Source organism: Puntigrus tetrazona, chromosome 4 (assembly GCF_018831695.1).
Source record: "Puntigrus tetrazona isolate hp1 chromosome 4, ASM1883169v1, whole genome shotgun sequence".
NCBI lineage: Eukaryota > Metazoa > Chordata > Actinopteri > Cypriniformes > Cyprinidae > Puntigrus > Puntigrus tetrazona.
This window is the reverse complement of record NC_056702.1, coordinates 22,660,340-22,685,086: the sequence shown is the minus strand read 5'-3', so window position 1 is coordinate 22,685,086 and position 24,747 is coordinate 22,660,340. Positions and strand designations below refer to the sequence as shown.

Here is a 24,747-nt window from a genome sequence, read left to right as displayed (position 1 = left end):
GAGATGTAGCCGGCTATGACTTCCATCTTGTTGGCCTTTTTTTAAATTGGGCAGAGAGACTGCGAGGGACGGGGATCTTCTGCACCTCGGCCTCGTACAGAGCGGGATCTTCGAGCACCTTCTCAAAAATGAGCTCCATCAGTTCGTCCACATAATCTGCAATTACAAAAATAAACACAGATAGAGACTGTTGCAATTGTCTAATACCCTTTTCAATTACGAAAGAGAAATATTCATTTAGACTTGGTGAAGTTCAGTCTGTATAGCAGCTCACCGGTTGAAGATGTAGCTTGGGGACGGCTAGCATTTTCATTGAAGTGCATGGCAGCCAAGTACAGCCTTAGGATAATAATAATAATACTCAGAAACATGATCTGTTAGTGTATGACATGTAATTAACTCCAGCACTGCAACTACCTGCACAACATGCCAAGAAAAGGAAAGAGCACGTTCTTAGGTGCGAAACGCAACATCACTCTGTAAAAAGCCTCCAGCGACGAGGTCTGGTGGTGAGGACTCATCTTCTCCACATCTCCTAAAATCCTTTTATTGGTCAAGGCCTTCTCTAATCTGCGAAAGGCCTCTGTTCCTATAAAACAACACAAGCAATACCGCCATTGAAATGTTTTAAACGAATAATTACTGTATGTATTCAGCAAACACACCTCCTTTCAACCATTTGCTTTTGTCCCTTGATGCCCGTGGTGCGTGCAAACACTGTGGGAAAGCAGGGTCTTCGTGGATGTGGACATCTCGGATATGATTTAAAAGAGACGTCCACTTAGCCACCCTCTCCGGCCCTGAAGTCGACGAAGCCGCCGTCCAGTACATGTGGTTCTTTATACTGTGAAGCCAATTTTTCAGGATGTCGCAGTCCTTGTTCTTTGATATCAGGACCAACTTCTTGGACAATCCTAACGACGCAAAAAATGTGTTTCAGCTATACTGATGTATAGGAGAATAATGGATGTAATATTGTAAAAGACCTGTGTGCAACAATGTGGTCAAACCAGACTTTTCACAAGTGTCCCTCTTGAACTGCTCTCATCCCTACCCTTTTCTATGCGCCTAACATCAAAGTAGTGCTTGATCCTGGTCTCCTTCAGGAATTTTTGAATTTGGGGACGACGGTCTGTCACAATACTATCCAAAGTAACGCCTCGTTCCTCCAAAAGAGCAAGGCTCCTTTTCAGACCGTCCAACTCCATGTGAAAACTCCCACCGACTTCATTGTTCTGATGTAAGAGAGAAAAAAGCTTAGTTTTCCCTCGGTCGGTTTTCACCGAAACAACTATATCCAATGCACAACCTCTATTTCTTTTCGCTCACCCGAACCAGCTGGAGATCGATAATCACGTTGCTCTTCAAGTCCGTTATCGTGTAACTGCCGAATTTGGTAGAATGACCTTCAAAAATAAAAAAAACATACTTTTATAAGTGTAACAATTCTCAACGCATTATTATGCAAATCAGTATGCTTACAAACCGGCCCTCAAGTCACCCCGAGGACGACCTTCTGTCGTCGGCCAAGTTGTTTCAGTGTGGCTTCCTGCATCGTCCTCCACCTGTACACGATGGCGGGCTCAACGAATCTCCGGGCAAGTCTTCGAAAGGTGGCATACCTGTACAGCTTTACTTGCATTCCCTTCAAGAACTGAATCAAAATATATTCATTGCAAAAGTAAGTAACATAATAAACATCTGCTACACAACTGAGGGTTTGTCACTACCTTTTCGATTTTGAAGAAAGAGCCACCTGACATATAAAGCGCCGCGGCGAGCTGAAGGTTCCCGGCGGGACTGGACCCAACGATAGGTTGACTGCTCCACATCTGGGAGAACCCACAATGCTGGCAGCTCTGCTCCACTCTGAGGAACGTGCCCATGCTTCTTGTTTTTGGCCTTGAATCTCGTCGACACCTTGGGCACACTTCAAATAGCTCCAGTAGGCAGTTCTCGTACACAATGTACTTGTTTATCTTGTGGACAGGACTGGAGTGCTCCATTCTATCAAGAGTAACATAATCAAATCCCATCCCGATTTGCATCTGAAAATGATTACGGCTAATATCTAACTCACTGCATGTCTGCGGTCAAGCTGACCGAGTGTAGAGGATCACACGTGACCTCAGGTGGAACTCCAAGGATCATAGAGGAAGCCCCCTCCGGACAGTTGTCCTCTTCCTCATCCAAGCGGGGTCTCTTGCATGGCACTGATGTACGTAAAGGTCCTGATGCTCTGACGCCAACATTGGTGTGTGTCTGTACGCCTTGGATCATTCCGTGATTGAAAAGCAAAATAAATTACGAGCCAGTTCAACTTCATCGCAACAGCCACCACATGCATATAAACCAACTGCAGGTCAACATACCGATGCTCCTGAAGGGAGAGCTGAGAGTCTTTGTCGAGAGCTGAGTACCATATGAACGGGTAGTTGGTTTGTCTGTCTGGCATGCCACATCAGCAAACTGCACAGATGTGTTGGACTAAACCCAAACAGATAAAAAAACAAAAAACTAAATTAACCGGGGACGTCACGATCCTTACCCATAGCTTAATACCCAAGAATCAATCTCCTATGGTCTACTACAGCTTTGTAATGAGGAAATGAGATTCACAAAACTTGTATTGGACGCACACTGTACTTATTCACCAAACAGCGCTATTCAAACAAGGCTAGCATTTGTGATTTATGACAACCGAGCTTGCCAAGGACAACTTGCAGTCTATAAGTGCATCTTGGCAAATCCTGCCCAGGATTTCTAGATTGCCTAAAATATCTAGTTTTTAGATTAGACCGATCAACATCCATTCCTTGTGTCTTCTTAAAGCTCTCGAAGCAGTATAGGAATCCTGGCCAGGATGCGTCCGGTAGTTACCGTTATGGTCATCCTATGCTAGCATAAGCATATAATGGCAGCGGGAAACACAAATTGCATTATTTATAAACGCTTACATTTTCTTCATCTGCAGCTGTACATTTTTCAGTCGGCACCGCTCCTTCCTTCAGCAACAACTTCACTGCAAATCCTGCTTGGTATTGTCCAAGGTTGAGAAAGCTCTCTGGCTTGAAGTGATTGGCGCACACGAACAGGTTTTTGCTTCTTTTTTCCGGGGGATTTCCGTTAAAGATGTAATAAATCCACTTCTCTCTGATCTCCTCTGGGACTGGGAGCCCATACAGCGTTTTGTGCTCGTTAGTGCAGCTGAATACAGAACAGTTAGCGTGCTTCGCTCTAACCTTCGCCATGGCGTTGTCGCTTGTGAAATCAAAATGACGACTCCATGGGCAGAAACTTACAGGCTTGCAGGCTTGCAGGAAAAGGCTTACCAAAAGAGTTACTGGGTTAATCTCTTTCACACTTCCTCGGTTGGTAGATGCACCGCGGTCCCGATTATAGTACTTAAACCCTGGAAAAAGGATTTTCATGACATGCCACCTTTAAGGTTTCTGTTCTGATTGTCCACACTGATGAAACTACCTCTAGATTCAGTTTTTAGAGGTCATGAATTCATGATGTTTCTCCTCTTTCAGCACTTTCAGGCAAAAAGAGACCAACGTATGTTTGATGGCGAAAAGTAAGAAACCTTTAGACATTTAAATGCATAAAAACTATCACTATCACTTTAAGCCTTATCATAACATTTAGTCATTTAGCAGACGTCTTTATCCAAAGCGACGTACAAATGAGGTAGGCATATAGAAGCAAATTAATATCAGCAAAAGGGCAGTAGTGCATAAGTGCTCTTGAGTGGGGTCTTGTCTTACCTAACGCAGACACAAGGCTTTTTTTTTTTTTTTTTTTTTTTTTTTTTATAACAAGAAAAGGATAGGAAGGAGCAGGAGAAGAAGAAGAAGAAGAAGAAGAAGAAGAAGAAGAAGAAGAAGAGAGTGCTATCAATGTTGGGTAACACAGAAACGCTTTACAATTGCCTTGCTTCTAGCATATGGTCACAACTACATGTCTCGTCTAGTGCAGTCAGATCAACATAGACCGTGACATTTATTCTGTTGGTATTTGTTGCCAATCATTAGCACAGTTTAGGTACCAGCTTTCCAACTGCTGCCACTTGTGTTTGATGAACCGTCTCTTCATTTATACACCATGTACGGAGTGAAGCATCTTCCTTCAAAAGTATCATTGATTTCTGCAGAGCTGCGCATTTTAATTAGGGTTTAATGAGAATGAAAACCGACCTTCATCTGAACTAGCTCCCTAGTTCATCAGTTAGTGCACTAGTAAGGGAGTGAGAGTTAATAAGATCGAGTCATAAATATATCACGAGAACCGGACAAAAGAACACAGTACATGTCGTATTTAGTTAAGACTTATATTTGGCATTTATTTACTTTTAATTATAGTACATATTACAGTGATGAAAGCTGGTTTGTAAAATTAGTTCAACGCGAGGTGATTCAAACGATCCGAATCATCTTTGTGAATCGGTTTGTTCAACTGAGCTTGGTTTCTTTATCACTGCGGTTTTTTTTATTATTGTTGTATACTGAGTTATTGTGATGACCACTAGAGGGCAAGCTTAGGTTGTCTGTAAATGCTTAAAATAGCAGCAGAGAAGAAGTAGGGTGTGCGCACCTGAAGCCACCCATGAAGTGATTGTGTGGACTGTTTGTTGACGTACGGCTAAGTAAAATGTAACCTCGAACAGACCTTGTGTTTCCTCTCAAGTTATTACATCTTTTGGCAACGAGGATAAACAAGGAGAATACTAAGACGGAAGGAGGCGAAGAAACTGGATCTCTATGAGTTGGAACTTTGGAAAAGAAGATGGCCACTATGGTAGGAACAGTAACGCCATTTGATAGTCAATCGCAGTCTTGGGAAGAATATTGCGAAATTTTACAACACTTCTTCGAGGCAAATGAAATTACAGAAGCAACCAAGCAGAAAGCTATATTATTAAGCTCTGTAGGAAGTCAAACATACAGTCTTCTAAGAAATTTGTTAAGTCTAGTTAAACCAGGAACGAAGACATTTGCTGAATTAGTAGAATTACTGAAAGAGCATTTCAATCCAAAACCTAGTGAAATTGTACAACGATTTAAATTCAATTCAAGATCAAGAGAAGAGGGGGAAGCTGTGCTTGAGTATGTGGCAGTACTGAGAAAACTAGCTCATGATTGTAATTATGGAGAAAAACTGACAGAAATGCTTCGGGACAGACTGGTATGTGGCATAAATGATGATCGTATTCAGCGCAGACTATTGGCAGAAATGGATTTAACATTTGAGAAAGCACTGAAAATAGCCCAAGCAATGGAAACAGCCAATAAAGATGTGAAAGATTTACAAGCTTACCGTTCAGAAACAGCCGTTTCAATGAGAGTGCACAAAACGTCGGTAACACATGATGAGGGTCAAAAGCGAGCATGTTATAGATGTGGAAGTTTGCAACATTTGGCTAATGAATGTCGATTTGCTGCTGAGAAATGTCATAAATGTGGGAAGCAAGGACATATAATGAAAGTATGTAAATCAAAAACTTCCTTTGGAGAATTAAACTTCCAAGGGGGCGCAAGACGTAAGAGGGGAGGACAGAGAATGCATTATGTGAGTAGAGATGAGAAAAGTACATCGGCATCTGATGAAGAAGGCATTTATACTGTGTACAGTTTGCAAGAAACAGAAATTCCGAAAGTAGCTCCACTGACCATCACGTTGGCTATTAACAAATCAAATGTACCGTTTGAAGTGGATACTGGCTGTAGTGTGACCATAATGAACAGCTCCAACTTTGTTAAATTGTGGGAAAAAGATGACATTCCTGAATTAAAGACATGTTCTTTGAATTTAAAAACCTATATGGGCCAAGTTTTAATTGTGTTGGGCTCTACACAAGTTGAAGTTGCATACAACAGCACAATGAAAAAGTTACCAGTCATAGTAGTACCCGGAACGGGGCCCAATTTATTGGGCAGAGGATGGATTAAAGAATTAGGCATACATTGGGAGGCACTACATAGGATTCAAGAGGTGGAAGAATTAACTTTGCCTAAAGTCCTCAGTAAATATGCAGAGTTGTTTAAAGATGAATTGGGGGAGTTGAAGGGTCCACCGGTGACGATTTATGTGGATAAGGAAGCAGTCCCACGGTTTTTTAAAGCCAGACCAGTCCCTTATGCAATAAAGGCAAAGGTAGAAGCAGAAATAGAACGCCTATTGAGAGAACACATCATAGAGCCTGTTAAACATTCTGAATGGGCTGCCCCTGTTGTACCCGTTCTAAAACCAGACAATACCGTACGTCTATGTGGTGACTACAAACTAACAGTGAACAGAGTTTCAAAGTTGGAACAGTATCCCATTCCTAGGATAGAGGATTTGTTTGCAACATTGTCAGGTGGACAAAAATTCACAAATTTGGATATGAGACATGCTTATCACCAGATTGCATTAGATGCAGAGTCCAGAAAATATGTTACTGTGAATACCCATAAAGGGTTATTTACTTACCGTGTTTTACCTTTTGGAGTCTCTTCCAGCCCCGCCATCTTCCAGTGGACCATTGAAGGAGTACTGCAAGGCCTTCCCCATGTAGCAGTTTTCCTTGATGATATCCTAATAACTGGTCGGAATGACGAAGAACATCTCCAGATCCTTGGAAAGGTGTTGGACAGATTGCAGGAAGCCGGACTGCGATTGAAGTAAATGTACCTCCATCCTGCACCGGAGAAGGTGACAACTATTAAAAAGGCTCCCTCCCCAAAGAATGTGACCGAGTTGAAAGCATATTTAGGACTTTTAAATTATTACAACAAGTTCCTTCCCAATCTGTCTACTGTTTTGGCCCCTGTGCACAAGTTGTTACGGAAAGATGTAAAATGGGACTGGGGCAAGGAACAAGAAACTGTTTTTGTTCAGTCTAAAAAGATGATTAATTCAGTACAAGTTCTGGTTCATTATGATCCCCAGAAGGATGTGATTCTGTCTTGTGATGCTTCTCCTTATGGCTTAGGTGCAGTTCTTTCCCATAAGATGCCTGATGGAAGTGAAAGACCTATTGGATTTATGTCACGAACACTGAATCAAGCAGAGCGGAATTATTCACAATTGGACAAAGAAGGGTTGGCAGTAATGTTCGGGTTGCAGCGTTTCCACAAGTATTTGTATGGTCGGAAGTTTACTATTGTCACTGACCATAAACCCTTATTGTCTTTATTTAACAAGTTAAAAGCTGTTCCCCAAATGTCCTCTCCTAGAATCCAGCGATGGGCTGTGACCCTAAGGGCATATGAGTACAACATCATTTAAAAGGCTGGCAAGGATCATGGCAATGCAGATGCTTTAAGTCGGCTACCAGTACCAATGGAATCTTCTACAGAGCAGGAAGAAAGAGTTCTAATGCTGGAGAATGCTGATATCACCTTGATCACAGCCGTGCATCATGGATGTTTGAATGAATTAATAGGAACAGAGTTTGATCCATTCACAACAAGAAAAGATGAATTAAGTGTACAGGATGGCTGTGTGCTCTGGGGGGCTCGAGTAATCATTCCTACCATAGGTAGACCAGAAGTTCTGAAACAACTGCATCAGTGCCATCCAGGAGTGTCTAGGATGAAAGCTTTAGCCAGAAGTTATGTGTGGTGGCCCAAGTTACATCAGGATGTGGAAAGGCTGGTTAAAACTTGTCGTATGTGCCAAGAGCATAGGAATGTTCCAGCTGTTGCTCCACTGCATCCTTGGAATTGGCCAGAAAAACCATGGCAACGACTACATGTGGATTATGCAGGACCATTTATGGGAAAAATGTTCTTTGTTTTGATTGATGCTCATTCAAAATGGATTGATGTGTATCCAGTAAATTCTGCTACAACTGCTTCCACCATTGATTGCTTGCGAAATAGCTTCAGTAATCATGGATTACCTGAACTAATTGTATCAGACAATGCTACATGTTTCATTAGTGCTGAATTCAAAGACTTCCTGAATAAAAATGGAGTGGGGCATGTTACTTCTGCACCCTACCATGCATCCAGTAATGGTTTAGCAGAACGGGCTGTCCAGATTATTAAAACCATGCTGAAAAAGAGTGCTGATGAAAAAATTGCAACTAAATTATCTAGAGTTTTATTCAGTTACAGAATTACTCCTCAAACAACCACAGGACTCTCTCCAGCTGAAATGTTGTATGGACGGAAATTACGATGTTCTTTGGACTTTATACATCCAGATTTGACCAGGAAAATTCAGGAACAGCAACAAAAGCAAGGAAACCATCATGATAAAAAGGCCTGATATGCGGAGTTTTGGCATTGGAGATTCAGTACTTATTCGAAACTTTACTTATGGTCCAAAATGGATTCCTGGGCATATTGAAACTGTGACTGGACCCCTTTCTTATAAAGTAAGGCTGGGTGATGGCCGAATGGTACGAAGACATGTGGATCAAATTCAAGGCCAACAGAAATTCTTTGCAAACACATCAGAAGAGGAGAAGGATTGTAAATTCCTGATTTTGACATTCCTGAATACTCAACACTTGTAGTTCCAAAAGAGCCTGAGGGAATAGCAGCTGAAGAAATTTCTAGTACAACTCTGCCCCAGAAGTATCTAGAGCAGGGGTAGGCAACCTGCGGCTCTTCAGCCTCCTTGTAGTGGCTCCTGTTGGCCGTGACAAAAAAACATGGAATGTTTCTTTTTTCTTTTATTATCGTCATTATGTGTTCATTTTGTTGCACAATTCCTCAGGGGTTTTAGTTGATACCATCTAATAAAGTTTTTTTTATAGTTTGTCACTGAAAATATATGTCACATCAACGTCAGCAGCCGTCTTTTAGAAGTTTATAAACTCAAAAAAAGTAATTTTTGCGGCTCCGGGAAGTGGCTCACACAAAGTGGCTCTTTTGATAAAAAAGGTTGCCGACCCCTGATCTAGAGAATCCCCTTCAACTTCTGAGATAACCACAGCAATGAACCAACCTACTAGTCCTATGGTAATTATGAGACGATCACAAAGAACCAAGAAATTGCCTACTTATCTGAAAGACTATGAACTGAAGTAAAGAAAGAAAAAGGGGGGGTAATATGTGATGTTTTTTTGGATCTGCACAGTTGTGATGATTATGTAAACTTGGGGGAAAAGGGATGTTATATACTGAGTTATTGTGATGACCACTAGAGGGCAAGCTTAGGTTGTCTGTAAATGCTTAAAATAGCAGCAGAGAAGAAGTAGGGGTGCGCACCTGAAGCCACCCATGAAGTGATTGTGTGGACTGTTTGTTGACGTACGACTAAGTAAAATGTAACCTCGAACAGACCTTGTGTTTCCTCTCAAGTTATTACAATTATTTTTATTTTATTGTAATTTTAATCACTGCGTGGCCTGAATTCACACACATTCAGATTATTTATCTGTCACTCGTTATAGTGACGATATGAATGAAACAGAATAATGCTTTTCTCGATGACTATTTTTGCCTCGCTTGTCAAACCGCAGCGTTTCTCGAACGGTGTGGAATAATAACACACAAAACAAAACGCTAAACGAACCTCTCTTCGGCTCCGACTCCGACGCGGGAGCGCGGCGCATACGTGTGAAGTCACGCCGCCGGGTCAAAATAAAAGTCCCGCTCGCGAGCTGATCGACGAGATGAATCACACGCGACAAGATAAAAACATCACCGGAGCGAGGCGTGCGTTTTCAAATCCTGTTCAAAAGTGTTAAACTTTTATTTGGTCTTTATGGTGGCCTGAATGTGAATAAATATTTTTTTACACCAAGCGCCTTGGATTCTTCTTCTTTAATAGTCAACTAATCTAACATTTTTCTGTTAAATTTTCTCTAAACCAGCAGATTAATCCTTCGACTAACTTTCCAATCAACGAGTAGCACCATAAGTAGCACCAACTTCTCAGAGTATTTATTTTGAACGTTTTATTGAACCAAACAGTGTAGTGGAGTGTTATTTCGCACCATTAAGAAACTTCGCCAGGAGAAGATGCGCGTGGACACGGAACGCTCTCTCTGTTTCGCGCGCTTCGGCGGCGGAGGAGCTCGTTTGAATGCGTGGGCGGGAACGGACGCGTTCTACACACTTAACAAGAAGCTCATTGTGCTGCAGGTGACCCGCGTATATAAACAGTTCCAAACAGTTTATGAATAGCATACAGTCATATAGTCATACAGTATGTAACGATTAAATGTAATATTCACATTTGAACAATACATTGTTATGTAAGTATTTAAATTCAAGTATTACCTCCTTCGGCACCCAGATGTGCTTTTGGTTATTTAATGCATCTCATCTCGTTAATCAATCCGAAATAGTGAAAATAAATACATTTGGGAAGATTGCGATTCAGATCGTCATATATTTTGCCAAGATCGCCACTCATTTACCTAAAAGTCAAGATTTATTTTCTTTTTGATAGCCTACATTATCCCCAGACGTCCCCTGTCTGTAAACTCCACATCTTTCTGAGAGAAGCTCATGCTCTGAGACCATGCGCATGGTTTCTCTTTATACTGTGGGCGTGTGTAGGGTCTTTCTCGGCTGTATACTCAACCTCTTTTTGCATTATTATTGATGGATATGATTCATTATTTCATGTTCGGCTATATGTGATCTTTAAAAAAGCCACCGGTGTGCATTTTATGTTTACATAAATGCTCACGAATCTGTTTTTATCGGTAAAAGCTTGTATGTAAACTTAATATATTTCAAATTGATAAAAATGAAGAAAGCTGCAGTCATCATCCATATTTGTGGCTGATGTGAACGCTTTATGTTAAAAAAGGTCTGTTGGACACAATCTGAGGACATCTTCGTAATGAATTCATTGGTGAACAAGAAACATGTTGGACTGTTTCCATGTTGTACCTGAGCATGACGTCATCAGACTAGCCAGAAGATGCTATGAGCTAGCAAATGGTGGCTAGCAAACAGCGCTTTTAGCCTTGTCTTGTCTTGTCAGAAAACCCTTAATATGCAGTTGCTAGTGTACTAATGTTTATTGCTAGGCTTTCAATGCAGCTGCCACGTTTATCTGGGTGGTTGCTAGGGTGTTGCTATGCCATTATTAAGGCATATGAGGTGATTGCTAGGGTTTTGCAATGCACTTTAAGTTTGAATTTTGAGTAGACTTGGCTCATCTGAACATTGGCTTTCTCAACTTATGATTTTGACTTTCAATGATTTAATATGCAAAATAAAGAAAAAAAAATGATTTAAAACACACCAGCAATGCTAGCAGCATGTTTTTTTTCTTCATTTTTGCCTTTATTTTCAGTTGTTTCACAGAGACTGAACTTGACATAATCTCTTTCTGTAACTGAAGAAACATCACAAATAAACGGTAGATGCTTAATGCATGTTGCATTTTCAAATCCATGTTATAAGTGACCATGTTTACTGTGACGTATGAAGGTAATCGCATCTATGAATATCTAAATCAACAACTGACTTCATAAGATGATTTTGCTAAACTAATGGTATTTAGCGAACACAACATTGATCACTTGTAATAGTTTCTTTACTTTGTTGGATATAGCAAATAATGGCAAAAATGAATGTGTTAAATTAGATTAAGAGTCTGATCAGCTATCTGAAAGTGCTTGTCTAGGTCAAAATGATTTAGATGGCTAATCTAGGGTGATCATACATGCCATCCTGATTTCTATATTGCTTTAATTCAAACGAACTCAGACTGAATACAAACAGAAAGAGACGTAAGTAAGCGTGTCAGTCACTCATCAGGAAAGTCAGTGAAATACACAAACAGTGGGCAGGATTATATATGTTGTCATAGTTGTTTCACCTCTACTGCTGTCTACAGCCAATAGCTCTCACTGGATCTACCAACAAGAGGAACGACTTTGCTTCCTTAAAGGCATGCTTGTTAAAAAAAATGTTTGATCATACGCTGGCTGTGCTGATTTAAATCTAGCACGTCTAGGACTGGTTTGACAGACAGGTTTAGACTACGCCAGGATTAGTTTGTTCAATTAGCACATTTTTTTAAAATAAATGTGCCTCAGGAAAAAAAAACATTACTGATCTCCCTTTTAAGATAAAAAAAAATGTCATTGATATATTTTAAGATCAATGAGTGCAAGGTTTTCTAATAAACTGTTTTAGATCAAAAACATCCATCTTCTGCTCTGATATCAGCAACACATAAACCAGAGCTGACCACTGTGAAGAGGAGAGTTTGATTTCTCTTATTTCTCCAGATCTCAGATAACAGTGAATCTCAGTGAATCATCACCCAGTTCATTCAGACAGTGAAACAGATTGATGGATTTCTCTGAAGAGTGATTCTCCCTAATCTTCTCTTTGATGAACTGAACTGTTTCCTCTTTGTTGTATGAGCAGCTTCCTGTCTGGGTCAGTAGTTTTCTTAAGAGAGCCTGATTGGACTCCACTGAGAGACCCAGAAGAAATCTCAGGAAAAGATCCAGATGTCCATTCTTACTCTTTAAGGCCATTTTAAAGCACTCTAATGCAGCTCAGATAATGAATAATATTTCTTCTGGTTAAAAATCTTAAATTAGATATTTTGTTTGATTTGGTCAAAAACATTTATTTTGTAAAGGAGAGGTGTGCATATAGAGCTGCTAGATGTCCCTGAAGGCTCAGATGAACGAAGCAGAAGACTTTCCCCTGAAACAAGCCCAGCTCCTCTCTGAAGATCTGAGTGCACAGTCCTGAATAAACTGATGCTTCTGTCTCATCAATGCCACACTCTCACAGGTCTTCATCATAGAAGATGAAGTTTCCTTTCACTAGCTGCTGGAAAGCCAGCTTCCCCAGTTTGAGGATCATGTCTTCATCTGTCAGGTTCTTCTCATAGTCCTTCTCATGTTTGATGTTGGTCTGAAGGATCAGGAAGTGTGTGTACATTTGAGTGAGAGTCTTGAGAATCTCTCCAGTCTCTGCTCGACTCAAGATCTTCTCAAGAACAGTGGCTGAGATCCAGCAGAAGACTGGGATGTGACACATGATGAAGAGGCTCCTGGAGGACTTCAGATGTGAGATGATCCTGTCGGCCAGACTCTGATCACTGATCCTCTTCCTGAAGTATTCCGTCCTTATTCTCTTTCCCTTCGGCCCAGTCCAGGATGAACTTCTGCACAGAGACTGTTTTTCCAATGCCAGCGACTCCCTTTGTCAGCACAGTTCTGATGTCTTTGTCTTGTCCAGGTAAAGGTCTGAAGATGTCACTGCATTTGATGGCTGTGTCCTCTATTGCTTCTCTCCTGGATTGTGCCTCAATCTGTCTCACCTCATGCTCATTATTGATCTCTCCTCTCTCACTCTCTGTGATGTAGAGCTCTGTGTAGATCTCATTCAGCAGTGTTGGGTTTCTCTGCGTTGCTGTTCCCTCACACAGACACTCAAACTTATTCTGCAGATTTGATCTAAGTGTGTTGAGGACCTCATGACCGCAAAATACTAGTTAGTAAATTAGTTAAAAAGTTAATAAGCATGCAGATGTCTTATCTATTGTGTATCATGGCTTTAACTTTAATCTTTACAGAAATTTTATACCTGACACCAGGCCTTGTATCTTGACTATTGAATTGTGATGACTGAATCATAGAAGCATCATTCTTCAAAGACACACAGCTGGGCTTTTGCTCTGATCTCTTCTACTGAAGTGGACTAGAGTGGACAGAGAGAGACAGTTAAAGGGTTAATTAAACCTGTAAGACAAAAAGCGGTGCCACTCTCACACTACAAATCTTATTCTTACGCAATGAAAATACATCACACAGACAGAGAAGACAGAGCAAGTTACTTCTGATATGAAACAAGATCTCAAAATCTTAAAGGTAAAAGGATTATATAAGCCTATCGTACATTCAAACTAATGTTTTATTGTGAATATGATCTAAAAAATGAATGCTGTTTCAGATGGAGGTAATCACACTCGCTTTGTCAATCTCTCTCCCATAATATGCTTTTAAACAACACAAGGTTCCTTTGTTACTATTTCAAAAGTGATGTTTTAGAATTAGTAAGATTACCTGTAAAGTTTCTATAGCGAATCATTGTTTACCTTCAGGAAAGCAGCAACAGATGTGTGTGTGTGTGTGTCTGCTGGGCGGAGTCACAGATCAAAGATTTCTCTTCTTTGGTTCTGAGGCAGATTGAGGTTATAATTCAAACTAACATACGACTGAACAACAGAGACTGGAATTATTCGAGAGATTTTAGTGATATTTCAGTGCTCAGTATATAATTCTTAATGGATTAATATTTGTTTAGCATACTTTTTTGTATCATTTATTTACATTTCCACTACATTTAGTATAATCTGTGACTATAAAACTAATGAAATCAGTAATAAACAATTAATCTATTTATAAGTCTAAGTATATAGAAGTTATACTGTGCTCCTAGAATCTGTTTTACGTTAGAGGGTTTTTTAAAATAAATAAGAATTAAAATAAATAAAAAAATAACCAAGTGAAGAAGAATCTTAAACAATAGATGCTTCTACGTGTAATCTAACACAATCATCAGACGTAAAGCAGCTTCAAAAATGTGGAATGAAATGTTGACCAATGAAGAGGTAAAATGACTGTCAAGCTTTGGGGTGTTCATCTACTTCGTCTTTTTTCAGCTTTTTGACAGGGTATTACTGTTTTTACAGGAAATTTCACTTTGTCACATTGAGATGGAGGAATAAAATGGCATGTTTTATGAAAAATATAATGTTTTATGAAAAATATAATAAACATTTGCATTATTACATTAATAATGTGCATATTATATATTCAAATATCAAATTATTGCATTTTCAAAAATTGAAAAAAAAGAGCAGCACATAACAATTTATAAAAATCATAACTATAATCTTGTATTTCATATCAAGAGAAATTCATTTATTATAACTGACAGGTGTGATGATCAGTGGATTTGAGTTTTTACCTCCATAGTTTAAGGATGGGCTAAATAATGGATAGAGTTTTTCAGTGAAAGACTGATCGGTGAAAGAGTAGATATGAGAGCTGGACTCATCATAAAAGGAGACCAGACCCTCGTCATAATCCACAAACACACCAACCCGCTGTGGCTTCACTCTCAGAGACAGAGAGACACGACAATCCTCACAGGCTTTATATTCATCTCCATTCCTCAGAATCAAAGTCCAGTATCCATCTCTGGGACTCAGTTTGATCTGTCCCTTCCTGTGAATGGATTCTCTGGCCACTCCTAAAATCCATTCAGTCTTTTCTTTTACCTGCACTTCAAAATAAAATCTCCCCGAGGAGAATCCCTCCTTTCCCAGGACATTTACACATATATCAAATCTCTCAGGTTTGTCTGGGAGTTTCTGTGTAAAGTCTCCATCTCTCACTTGTTTTCCATCATCAGACAGAATGAGATCAGGATGAGCTGTATCAGGATCCAGAGTCACATCCACTGAGAAAACACAGAAAACTTATCAATCAAAACTTCACAATACACAGATGATGTGATGCTGATGTTAATTGTGATCCAGTGTTTAATTAGATAGTAGTGAGTAATGAAGCTGTGAGTGTATGAATGTAAACTAGTGTAGAGCAGACAGCACTGTACCTGCATACTGCTGCATCCACTTCAGCTCTGAAGAGACTAATGACAAGAAACATCAGCAGAATGAGGTTATATTTAAAGAATTGAGTACAACATCATGTTTCTATCTGATCAGTGTAATGATGTACCAGTTTGTGAGAGTTTCTCGTCTATAGTGTCCTTCAGTTGAGTCAGAGCTCTCCTCAGAGTCTCCAGACTCTCATGAGTCTTCACAATGATCTCAGGATAGTTCCTGGTGTTTCTGGAGATGCTCAGGAATGAGTAGATCTACAGCAGGAGAGAGGAGAAGTCCTTATGGACTCATAAACTGCATTATCATTGATCAGAGAGATCATGACTGACCTGTAGGAGGTGGAGGTGATCTTTAGTGTGTGAGAGCTGCTCCAGCTCAATGTTTCTCATCTTTAGCTCAGAGATCTCCTGTTCCAGCTCTTCAATCAGATCTCGCTCTTGTTTCTCTGCTGCTTTCTGCTGCTCCTCCATCATCTCCAGTAGTTCGGTCTGAAGTCTCTCAATGGAGCGGATCAGATCAGTGAAGAGCTCCACACGGGCTGCTTTCTCCTGCTCTGTGTTTCTCTGCTCAACCAGGACAGTCAAGACATTATTAGAAGAATCTGTGTTACAATTGATCCTACTTTTTCTTTTTTACATAAAGATGTTTTTAAGGGGTTTCAGAATGAGATGTCTAAACTTTATCCTGCATTGTTTGCAGTGAATGATTCCTCAAATCATGTGTTTTTTCAATAATGTTGAGAGGTGTGTGATCAGGTGATCACAGCCATGTTGATATTCAGTCCTTAGGTAACTTATACAAATATTTGTATTTGCTCTGACCCCCGAATAAACTAGTTTTAATCAAAGCTGTAACAAGCGTCTCCAGGTTATGAATGTAATCATGGTTCCTCGAGGGAGCGAGACACTGTGTCCAAAATGCTATGGGAACTCCTGTGTGATCACTCTCTGAATCTGCTGTAGATTCTGTCAATGGAAGGGCGCAATGTCATAGGTGGGTGATGTCAGAGACCAGGAAAGTATAAAGGCATGTGTGACAAAGCCGGCATCAGATTCAAAGTCATGAACATCTGCGATGGCAGGGATGCCGGATGTATGGCAACGCAGTGTCTCATTCCCTCAAGGAACCACGGTTATATTTGGAGACATGGACTTGGAGACATTCCTTTTCAGGAACCCAAACTGCATTTAAAAAGCTATGGGAACAAGACACCATATGAAACAGGGACACCTGCCAAATAGGCCTTTGAGGCCGCCATACATTTTTATAGTGAGCCTTTACTCCCAGACTAGAGGACTCCTAACAAGTCAAGATTCAGCGCACCGTGGTGATTACCCACAGTCCTGCCATCGAACGGTGAGTGATAAGCCGATAATGCTGCAACATGCACCATAATTGTGGAGTGGGCCTACAAAAATTTAGCCTACAGATACTCCAGAACTGTACTAACCGGCTCGTTAACTGGGTCTTGCTGTCAAACTCTGCACCATGAGGTGAATATCTTCCTCTTCAGGGCATACACTTACCTTGTTGAGGGAGATCTTGGTTGGTGCAAGGTCTCTACCACCTCGGCTGGAAGACCAGAAGGTATGAGCGGCCAGAACTGGGCTACTAACAGTAAACAAACATTGTCTCAATGCACTCTCATCAGAACTCCCGGAAGCAGAGATGAAGACAGCTGAAGCTTCTTCTAGGTCTGTACCATAGGGTCCACTCCCAGGGGAGCTGGAGGAGCCAACACACGATCATTTCTCAGGTCTGGGAGAAAGTTCTTCTCGAAAGACTGCCAGGATCTGCAGGCAGTTGTGCCATGTAAGATGGCGACCAGTCTACAAACCACGGGCTGAGGGGTAACTCATGACCACTCCCCAACCAGTAAGAGACGATCTGTCACTAGCAACACAAGGTGACAAGGAGCCCCCAACACTAGGCCTTAGTCTTTTCCTTGTCATAAAATGAAGTACACACACAGACAGCGATCTGAATGACAGAAAGCTGATGCCGTTTTGCTTTGACGCAAGTGCCTTTATACTTTCCTGGTCTATGATGTCACCCGCCTATGACGCTATGGCCGTCTGTTGACAAATTCTATAACAGATTCAGACCGTGGTCAGGCACAAAGCATTCCCATAGCATTCTGGATGCAGTTTGAGTTCCCAAAAATGAGCTGTAGTGCATGTTTTCCTTCAATTTCTCCTTCCTTGGTGCTAAGACACAAGAGAAGGTACTGAGGGGAAGGACACAAGGATGAGCAAATAAGAAATGGAAAGCACCTGATAAGTTTCAAGCAGGATGTATTTTCCTCTGAACAGCACATTAGAGTAAGAACAATCATGGCCGCCATACTGAAAGATTACACCAAATTTCAACAAACTGGGCTTCTAGGGAAAGAATAATTGATGAACACTTTTCACTGATTCTTTTTTGCATGTCTAATTTCTTAAGCAGATGTTGCTAATGCATTCTAGGGAATAGTTTTTTTTTTTTTGCTTTTTCTGTGTTCTACATTGTCCACCATATTGTCTTGACTTGATGTCATACACCATATAATCACTGAAAATGCAAGATGTCACAATCCTGCACAGAATGATTCAACAGCTCTGTGTGAACCTACAGTATAGTGAATGAAGTCAAGTTAACCGTTCCAACATGGCGGATGTATCTACATGCCTGGAGCAGTCCAAAAGGGCATCTATATATGTCTATGCCCTACACCTTTTATTCTTTTAAAGTTGTCACTCTGGAGGACAAACCCTTCAAAGGATTAGAAATAAACCCAATACAGACACCTAACTAAACTGTGACTAAATCTCCACTATAGGAGAAGAAGACTTGTACAAACTTGTTAAATCATCTAAACCAGCAACATGTATGTTAGACCCTGTTCCATCTAAACTATTAAAAGATCTGTTTCCAGAAGTCATAGATCCTATTTTGAACATTATTAATTCATCATTGTCATTAGGATATGTTCCCAAAACCTTCAAACTGGTTGTAGTTAAGCCTCTTATTAAGAAACCACATCTTGATCCCAAAGACTTAAATTACAGACCAATCTCTAATCTCCCTTTTCTGTCAAAGATACTAGAAAAGGTAGTATCCTCACAACTGTATTCCTTTTTAGAAAAAAATGGTGTCTGTGAGGATTTCCAGTCAGGTTTTAGATCGTACCATAGTGCTGAGACTGCTCTCATTAGAATTACTAATGACCTGCTTCTATCATCGGATTGTGGTTTTATCTCGTTATTAGTGCTATTAGATCTTAGTGCAGCATTCAATACTATCGATCACAACATTCTCTTGGATAGACTAGAAAACTATGTTGGCATTAGAGGAAGCGCCTTAGCATGGTTTAAATCATATCTATCTGACCGCTATCAATTTGTAGCAGTAAATAAGGAGGTATCATATCAATCACAAGTGAAATATGGAGTTCCTCAAGGCTCAGTGCTAGGACCGTTACTTTTCAACCTGTACATGTTGAAAATGGAGGTATTATCAGGAGTCATGGTGTGAGCTTTCACTGCTATGCTGATGATACTCAGCTCTATATTTCAGCGCAGCCTGGTGGTACACACCAAACTGTGAATCTAACAGAATGCATAGTCGATATAAAAAACTGGATGATGAGTAACTTCCTAATGCTAAATTCTGAAAAAACAGATGTGCTAATAATTGGACCTAAAAACCCCACATATAATAATCTAGAAAACAGTCTATAACTTGATGACTGCTCTGTTAATTCTTCATCATCAGTGAGGAACCTAGGTGTGCTGTTTGACAGCAATCTTTCCTTCGAAAATCATGTTTCTAGCATCTGTAAAACTGCGTTTTTCCATCTTAAAAATATATCTAAATTACGACCTATGCTGTCAACCTCTAATGCAGAAATATTAATTCATGCGTTTATGACCTCGAGGTTAGATTATTGTAATGCTTTATTGGGTGGTTGTTCTGCACGCTTGATAAACAAACTTCAGCTAGTCCTTACTACAACTAGGAAGCATGATCACATTAGCCCGGTTCTGTCAACACTGCACTGGCTCCCTATCAAACATCGGATAGATTTTAAAATCTTATTAATTACCTATAAAACCCTGAATGGTTTAGCTCCTCAATACTTGAGCGAGCTCTTATCACATTATAGTCCTGCACGCCCGCTGCGTTCCCGCTGCATTACTTTTGCTGGATTTGCTGGAACCGGGAACACTACTCCTAAAATACGATGTACTTGTGACATCGTAAAAAGAACGGCATCTACGCTAATACTAGTCTTGTCTCTTTCTCAGTCTGTTTTCACAGTTTGTATCCAGACTAGATGGTGGATCAGCACACAGAGATTATGTTCATCAGAGACCATCATTTACACTATCTGACACAGCTGCGTTTAAAATTGAACTGGAAGTTAAGTGCAGTGCGTCCGGTCAGAGGAGAACTGACACCAACTGAGTCTGGTTTCTCCCAAGGTTTTTTTTCTCCATTCTGTATGCATGGGGATTTGTTTCCTTGCTGCTGTCGCCTCTGGCTTACTTGGTTGGGGACACTTAACTTCTAGTGATTTAACGTCGAATTGATTACAGAGACCGTCTCTGCATTTAATAAGAAATTGTTCAATCTCGTCATTATACATCCCTGTCATTGTACTCTTCTACATTATACTGTACAGTGCTTTGATGCAACCTGTGTTGTTAAAATTGCTATATCAATAAAAATTATTGATTGATTGATTGATTGACTAAATTATATTGTTTTTGCAGTGTGGTTGCAGGAAGGAGCACTCGATGAGAGTATCACTCTCAAGAGTTTTTAATGTTCCACAAAAGAGCAAATAAGAATACAGCCAGACAGGCACGCAGGCAGGTAGGCAGACTCAAACCACACACATAGACGAGACCGGGCGATTTAACATAGAACAAACAGGAATCTATATAACAGAAAGTAAATGACAGAGATGGAGAGCCAAAGAGCCAGGTGACACCAAGGAGCAGGTGGACCTAGGTGACACTGATGGCACTGGCAACCGATGCGGAGTAACTGAGGAGCAAGGTGGAGCTGGGCGGATGGAGGACCCAGACAGAGCCGGAGGGATGGAAGGACGAGGTGAAGCCAGAGGAGTGGAAATCCCGAGGTGACGGATGGTTGACGACAGACCGAGGCAGAGCCACAGGGACGATGGACACTGGAGCCATGCAGAGCACTGGGCACTGAAGGGCACACTGGCTGCGTGGGCACTTAAGGCGTGGACTCAGCGCTCCAGATGCAGTACTTTAGTTCCTGCAGCTCCAGATGGATAATTATCTTACCCTTTGGTGCAGTGGGCGGAGCTCCACTCCGCACTCCCACTGTACTAGGCTTTCTCCACTGTGGCATGCTCTGTTGCCAGCTCACACACCTGGTTTGACGTTATTGTCTAAGTGTAGTGGCGATCCTCGGCTCTGTCATGCTCTCTGGCGATGGCTTGGTGTTCACAACCAACTCCGTCAGCGGTGGGCTCTGTCTCCGTGTCGTGGTGGGCTGGGCTCTGGACCAGAGTGGGGCTGGTGTCATCGTCAATGGGCTGAACAGTCACTAACGAATTGACACCAGCACCCACTCGAATTGACGAATTGACACCAGCACCCACTCGATATAACCATCCCGGACAACTTTGCTTGAATGGAGGTATTAAGTTGAAACATGTGACAGATATGTTTACAGTTCTTTTATTGCAATATTTGAAACTCACTTTTCTGGCTTCTGTTGAGCGTTTGATGTCTTGAATCTTCTTGATTTTGTTTTGGATCATCTGCTGCACATCTTTCTGTGTCTTCATCAGTTCAGTCTGTAGAAACAACAACACAAACTCGTTTATCATAACACAGATTAAACTTAAGATATGTTTTCATGATGAACTTTTATTGTAGCAGCCCTTCAGAAGTATAATAACTTCTACCTTCTTCTCTGTGGTCTCCTCTTCTATAGGAACAGTGTTGTGGTTCTCGTGGTCTGTAGCAGTACAGACTGAACACACACACATCTGATCATCTCTACAGAACAGATCCAGAGGTCTTTCATGTTTCTGACAAATATAGTCCTCCAGATTACTCACAGGATCCATCAGTTTGTGTTTCTTCAAAGCTGCCACTCTGAAATGACGCTCCAGATGAGTTTGACAGTAAGAGCTCTGACACATCACACACGACTTCAGGGCTTTCAGCTTTCTCTCCTCACAGAAGTCACACAGAACATCAGATGTTTTCTCAGGACTCTTCTGTTTATAGTGATCTGCAAGCTCTCGGAGTGTGGTGTTAGTCTTGAGATCAGGTTTTTGTTTGAATGTTTCTTTACAGTATGGACAGATGCAGGTCTGGCTGTTGTCCCAGCACTTATTCAGACAGGTCTTGCAGAAGTTGTGTCCACATGGAGTCGAGACTGGATCAGTGAACACCTCCAGACATATAGAGCACTGAAGAGTGTCAGTCAGTGGACCACCGGAGGATGACATTACTGGAAAGAGGCATTATTTATAGTGTGAACTATTGAAAACTGTCTACAGTGATGACTTTGAAGAAACACAAATATGTACAAGATAATGTAGAGCCAGCTTGTCATTATTGCAAAATGAACCTGGAAAAGCTGATCAGAAACCAAATGTAAAGCTCATTACAGGATTACTTGCCTAATAAATTTATATATTATATATACATTAATATAGTAAGAAATATTGTGTTAAAGATGAATTTATTCCATTATCTGTTGTATTCATTAAATACTATTAAAGAAAGATTAGAAGACTACTCTTTTACTTGTCAATACTCTGAATATGTTATTTCTTGCTTTTGTTGATGAAGATTCTGAAAAAATAAATATTATACAGTATATATTATTTTCTCTTTTTCAAACCCTAAACTTTGGATCATGACTTTGGATCGACATAAAGTGTTTACATATCATGTAAGATGTGATAGTGATGGAAATACGATCATTCGCTTGAAACACACAAACTCACTCAACAATCTGAACTACAATAACTGAACAGTACGAAGAACAAGTGCTATATTTCCAAACATATCTTTATATAAAATTATACACGTCTCTCCACAAAAGATATCATACAGTCGATTCATCCTCAGTCTGTTTAATGTTAAAGTAGTTTTCAGCTGCAGGTCTAGCAGGTTTGTGTTCAGTTTGTCTTCAGTTTCTTTAGTCTTTTATGGTTTGAAAAAAATGACAGAAACGCCAAACTTCATCAAATGACATACTTCTAATACAACCCTGATAGCATTTCACTGCAGTAAACAACTAAACAACAGCTAAAGACACGCAGTCTAAACTAAACCAGACCTCTTCAGCTTCTAAAAACATTAGTTCAGGAACATCTCACTTATATTTGACTTACCTGTGAGGATCAGATGTGCACACGAGAGTCTTTAAATGACTAAATATTCTGTTATTTATAGAGAGATTCAGTTTCAGGCTTTGATTAGGTTTGACTTCCACTTTCTCCTGAAGTACAGTGATGTCAGAGCTCTTCCTGTTCTTGTGTGTTGGTTTATGTTTGTTTGCATTGAGTCTAATGTCTCTTTATAATAAATTAAACCACACTAAAGATTTGAATCACCTCAAACGTCATCAGTCACATGATCACAGAGATTTGATACAAGACCCGGCTCATCTTTCAAATCAGTTTACATCAACAGAGTAAAACAGGTTTAGTTTGGAGCCTCAGAGCTCTATTTTAAGGATTAGACGCATGCATGCGCACAAACACACTATTGCTATTTTAAGGACAGAGACATGTTTGGAGATATGCCAATAGTTGGAGCATTACATGCAATAAACCAGTCAGAGTCTCTTTCCCTTTAAGAGCGAGTCATTTGCCATAATCTGTCGGAAAAGCTGAACATTTCTCAAGCGAAGAAACCTTTCTGCTTTCTACTAATAACAAAATAATAATAATAATAATAATAATACCATGGCATTGACTTGGTTTGAGTTGATGAAAACGTCACTTTGTGAAAACACAAGATACTTCTCTTTTCTCAATGATTTTGGATAAAAAGACACATAAACACACGTGTTCACACATTCATAAAACTTACATGAAGAGAGAAGTGAGGAAAGAATGCATTCAGGAAAATGTAAAAAAGTTTATAATAATATTAGCAATCGCATATAATTGTTTGATAAAACCAGATTTCTAGGTCAGATTTGAGTAGATATTGATTGATGACATTGTATTTAATATTTCAACACCCAAATATGTATTTCCTTCTTTCTAATTCTCGTTGTCAGTGCAGGTTTGTTTAGATAATACTTATAGTGTAACCTGCATAAGAAAGCTTTGAACATTAAATATCTTTGTCTTTAATTATCATAGGAGGACTGGTTTCTCTCAAGGTTTTTCCATTACAGCTGCCAAGTAATGTCTCCAAGTTTTCATGTCTCCAATGAAAAGACCAGATGTAAATGCATTCCAGGTGTAAACAGGCCCTTAGATAAGAACAAAACATAGAACTGAATTACATTGCACAATGAAGTTAGTTATGAAACTCAATTATGAAGGTAGAAAATAGATTAGTTAACTGTGAAGTTCACTAGCAATAACAACACTTTGGATTTGATATTAGTGCAATTTGAGATTATTTTATCATCTGTAAAGTTTCAAAATGAATTTCATTTTCACAAAGGTTGCGACAAACCAAAATTGAGTTATACTAAGTTAAACAGCTGAATTATAGCAAAGCGGATGGTCACACACACACACACAGACTGGTTAAAAATGTAGAAGAGTCAACCAGGAGGAGAAGGATGTAAATGTTCATGAAGGTGGAAGATCAGATTTGGTCATTCTTCGAATGTAGCTTTAATTTTGCAGAAACGTAAGAACACGAATGTGGTTTCACATCTGTGTGACTTTTACAGGTGTATCCGTAAGTGTGACATATCGTGCAATATATTCATGCGCATCATGTTGGTTCTTTGATTAGCGGTAAATCTCTTTCAGCTCTTATCAAATGCAGAAACGCCAGTTAATACAAACAGCCGTAGATCACTGACAAGTTACTCCCATGAATCACCCGCGAAACTGTACACAATGTTGTGTAGCTTCGGTGATCTTCGCTCTGTGTGGAGGTTGACCGCTAATCAAAGAACCGGCTTAACTGACGAGTTGCACAAATATATCGCCCAACCCTAATGATCATT

General features: G+C 40.1%; 2 protein-coding genes across 3 annotated transcripts; one reads left to right on the top strand and one right to left on the bottom strand.

The window, feature by feature from the left end:
- Positions 1-2,374: 2,374 nt before the first annotated feature.
- LOC122343019 (E3 ubiquitin-protein ligase TRIM39-like) lies at positions 2,375-23,261 on the bottom strand. 2 transcript variants are annotated; one of them, XR_006250667.1, is made up of 8 exons: positions 22,940-23,261; positions 21,494-22,047; positions 21,287-21,382; positions 15,891-16,124; positions 15,677-15,815; positions 15,552-15,587; positions 13,515-15,395; positions 2,375-2,487 (listed from the first exon to the last, which is right to left on the bottom strand). XR_006250667.1 is itself a non-coding variant. In XM_043237292.1 (7 exons), the coding sequence occupies exons 2-7, from the start codon at positions 22,043-22,045 to the stop codon at positions 14,851-14,853; spliced, it is 1,602 nt and encodes a 533-aa protein (XP_043093227.1). In that variant the 5' UTR covers positions 22,046-22,047; positions 22,940-23,261; the 3' UTR covers positions 11,316-14,850. The 2 variants fall into 2 exon arrangements, 1 of the variants encoding a protein (XP_043093227.1); XM_043237292.1 differs by lacking the exon at positions 2,375-2,487 and having other exon boundaries at positions 11,316-15,395.
- Positions 3,882-8,629, top strand: LOC122343051 (uncharacterized protein K02A2.6-like). Its single transcript, XM_043237357.1, is given in 2 exon segments — positions 3,882-8,256; positions 8,258-8,629. Coding segments are annotated over 2 exon segments (1,182 nt in total). The 5' UTR covers positions 3,882-7,326; the 3' UTR covers positions 8,510-8,629.
- Positions 23,262-24,747: the final 1,486 nt, after the last annotated feature.

Coding starts and splice junctions, on each gene's coding strand:
- LOC122343019 (XM_043237292.1), bottom strand. CDS start 22,045: ATGTCATCCTCCGGTGGTCCACTGACTGACACTCTTCAGTGCTCTATA. Junction 21,383..21,493: donor AGGAGACCACAGAGAAGAAG/GTAGAAGTTATT, acceptor TTGTTTCTACAG/ACTGAACTGATGAAGACACA. Junction 15,816..15,890: donor ATCACCTCCACCTCCTACAG/GTCAGTCATGAT, acceptor CTCCTGCTGTAG/ATCTACTCATTCCTGAGCAT.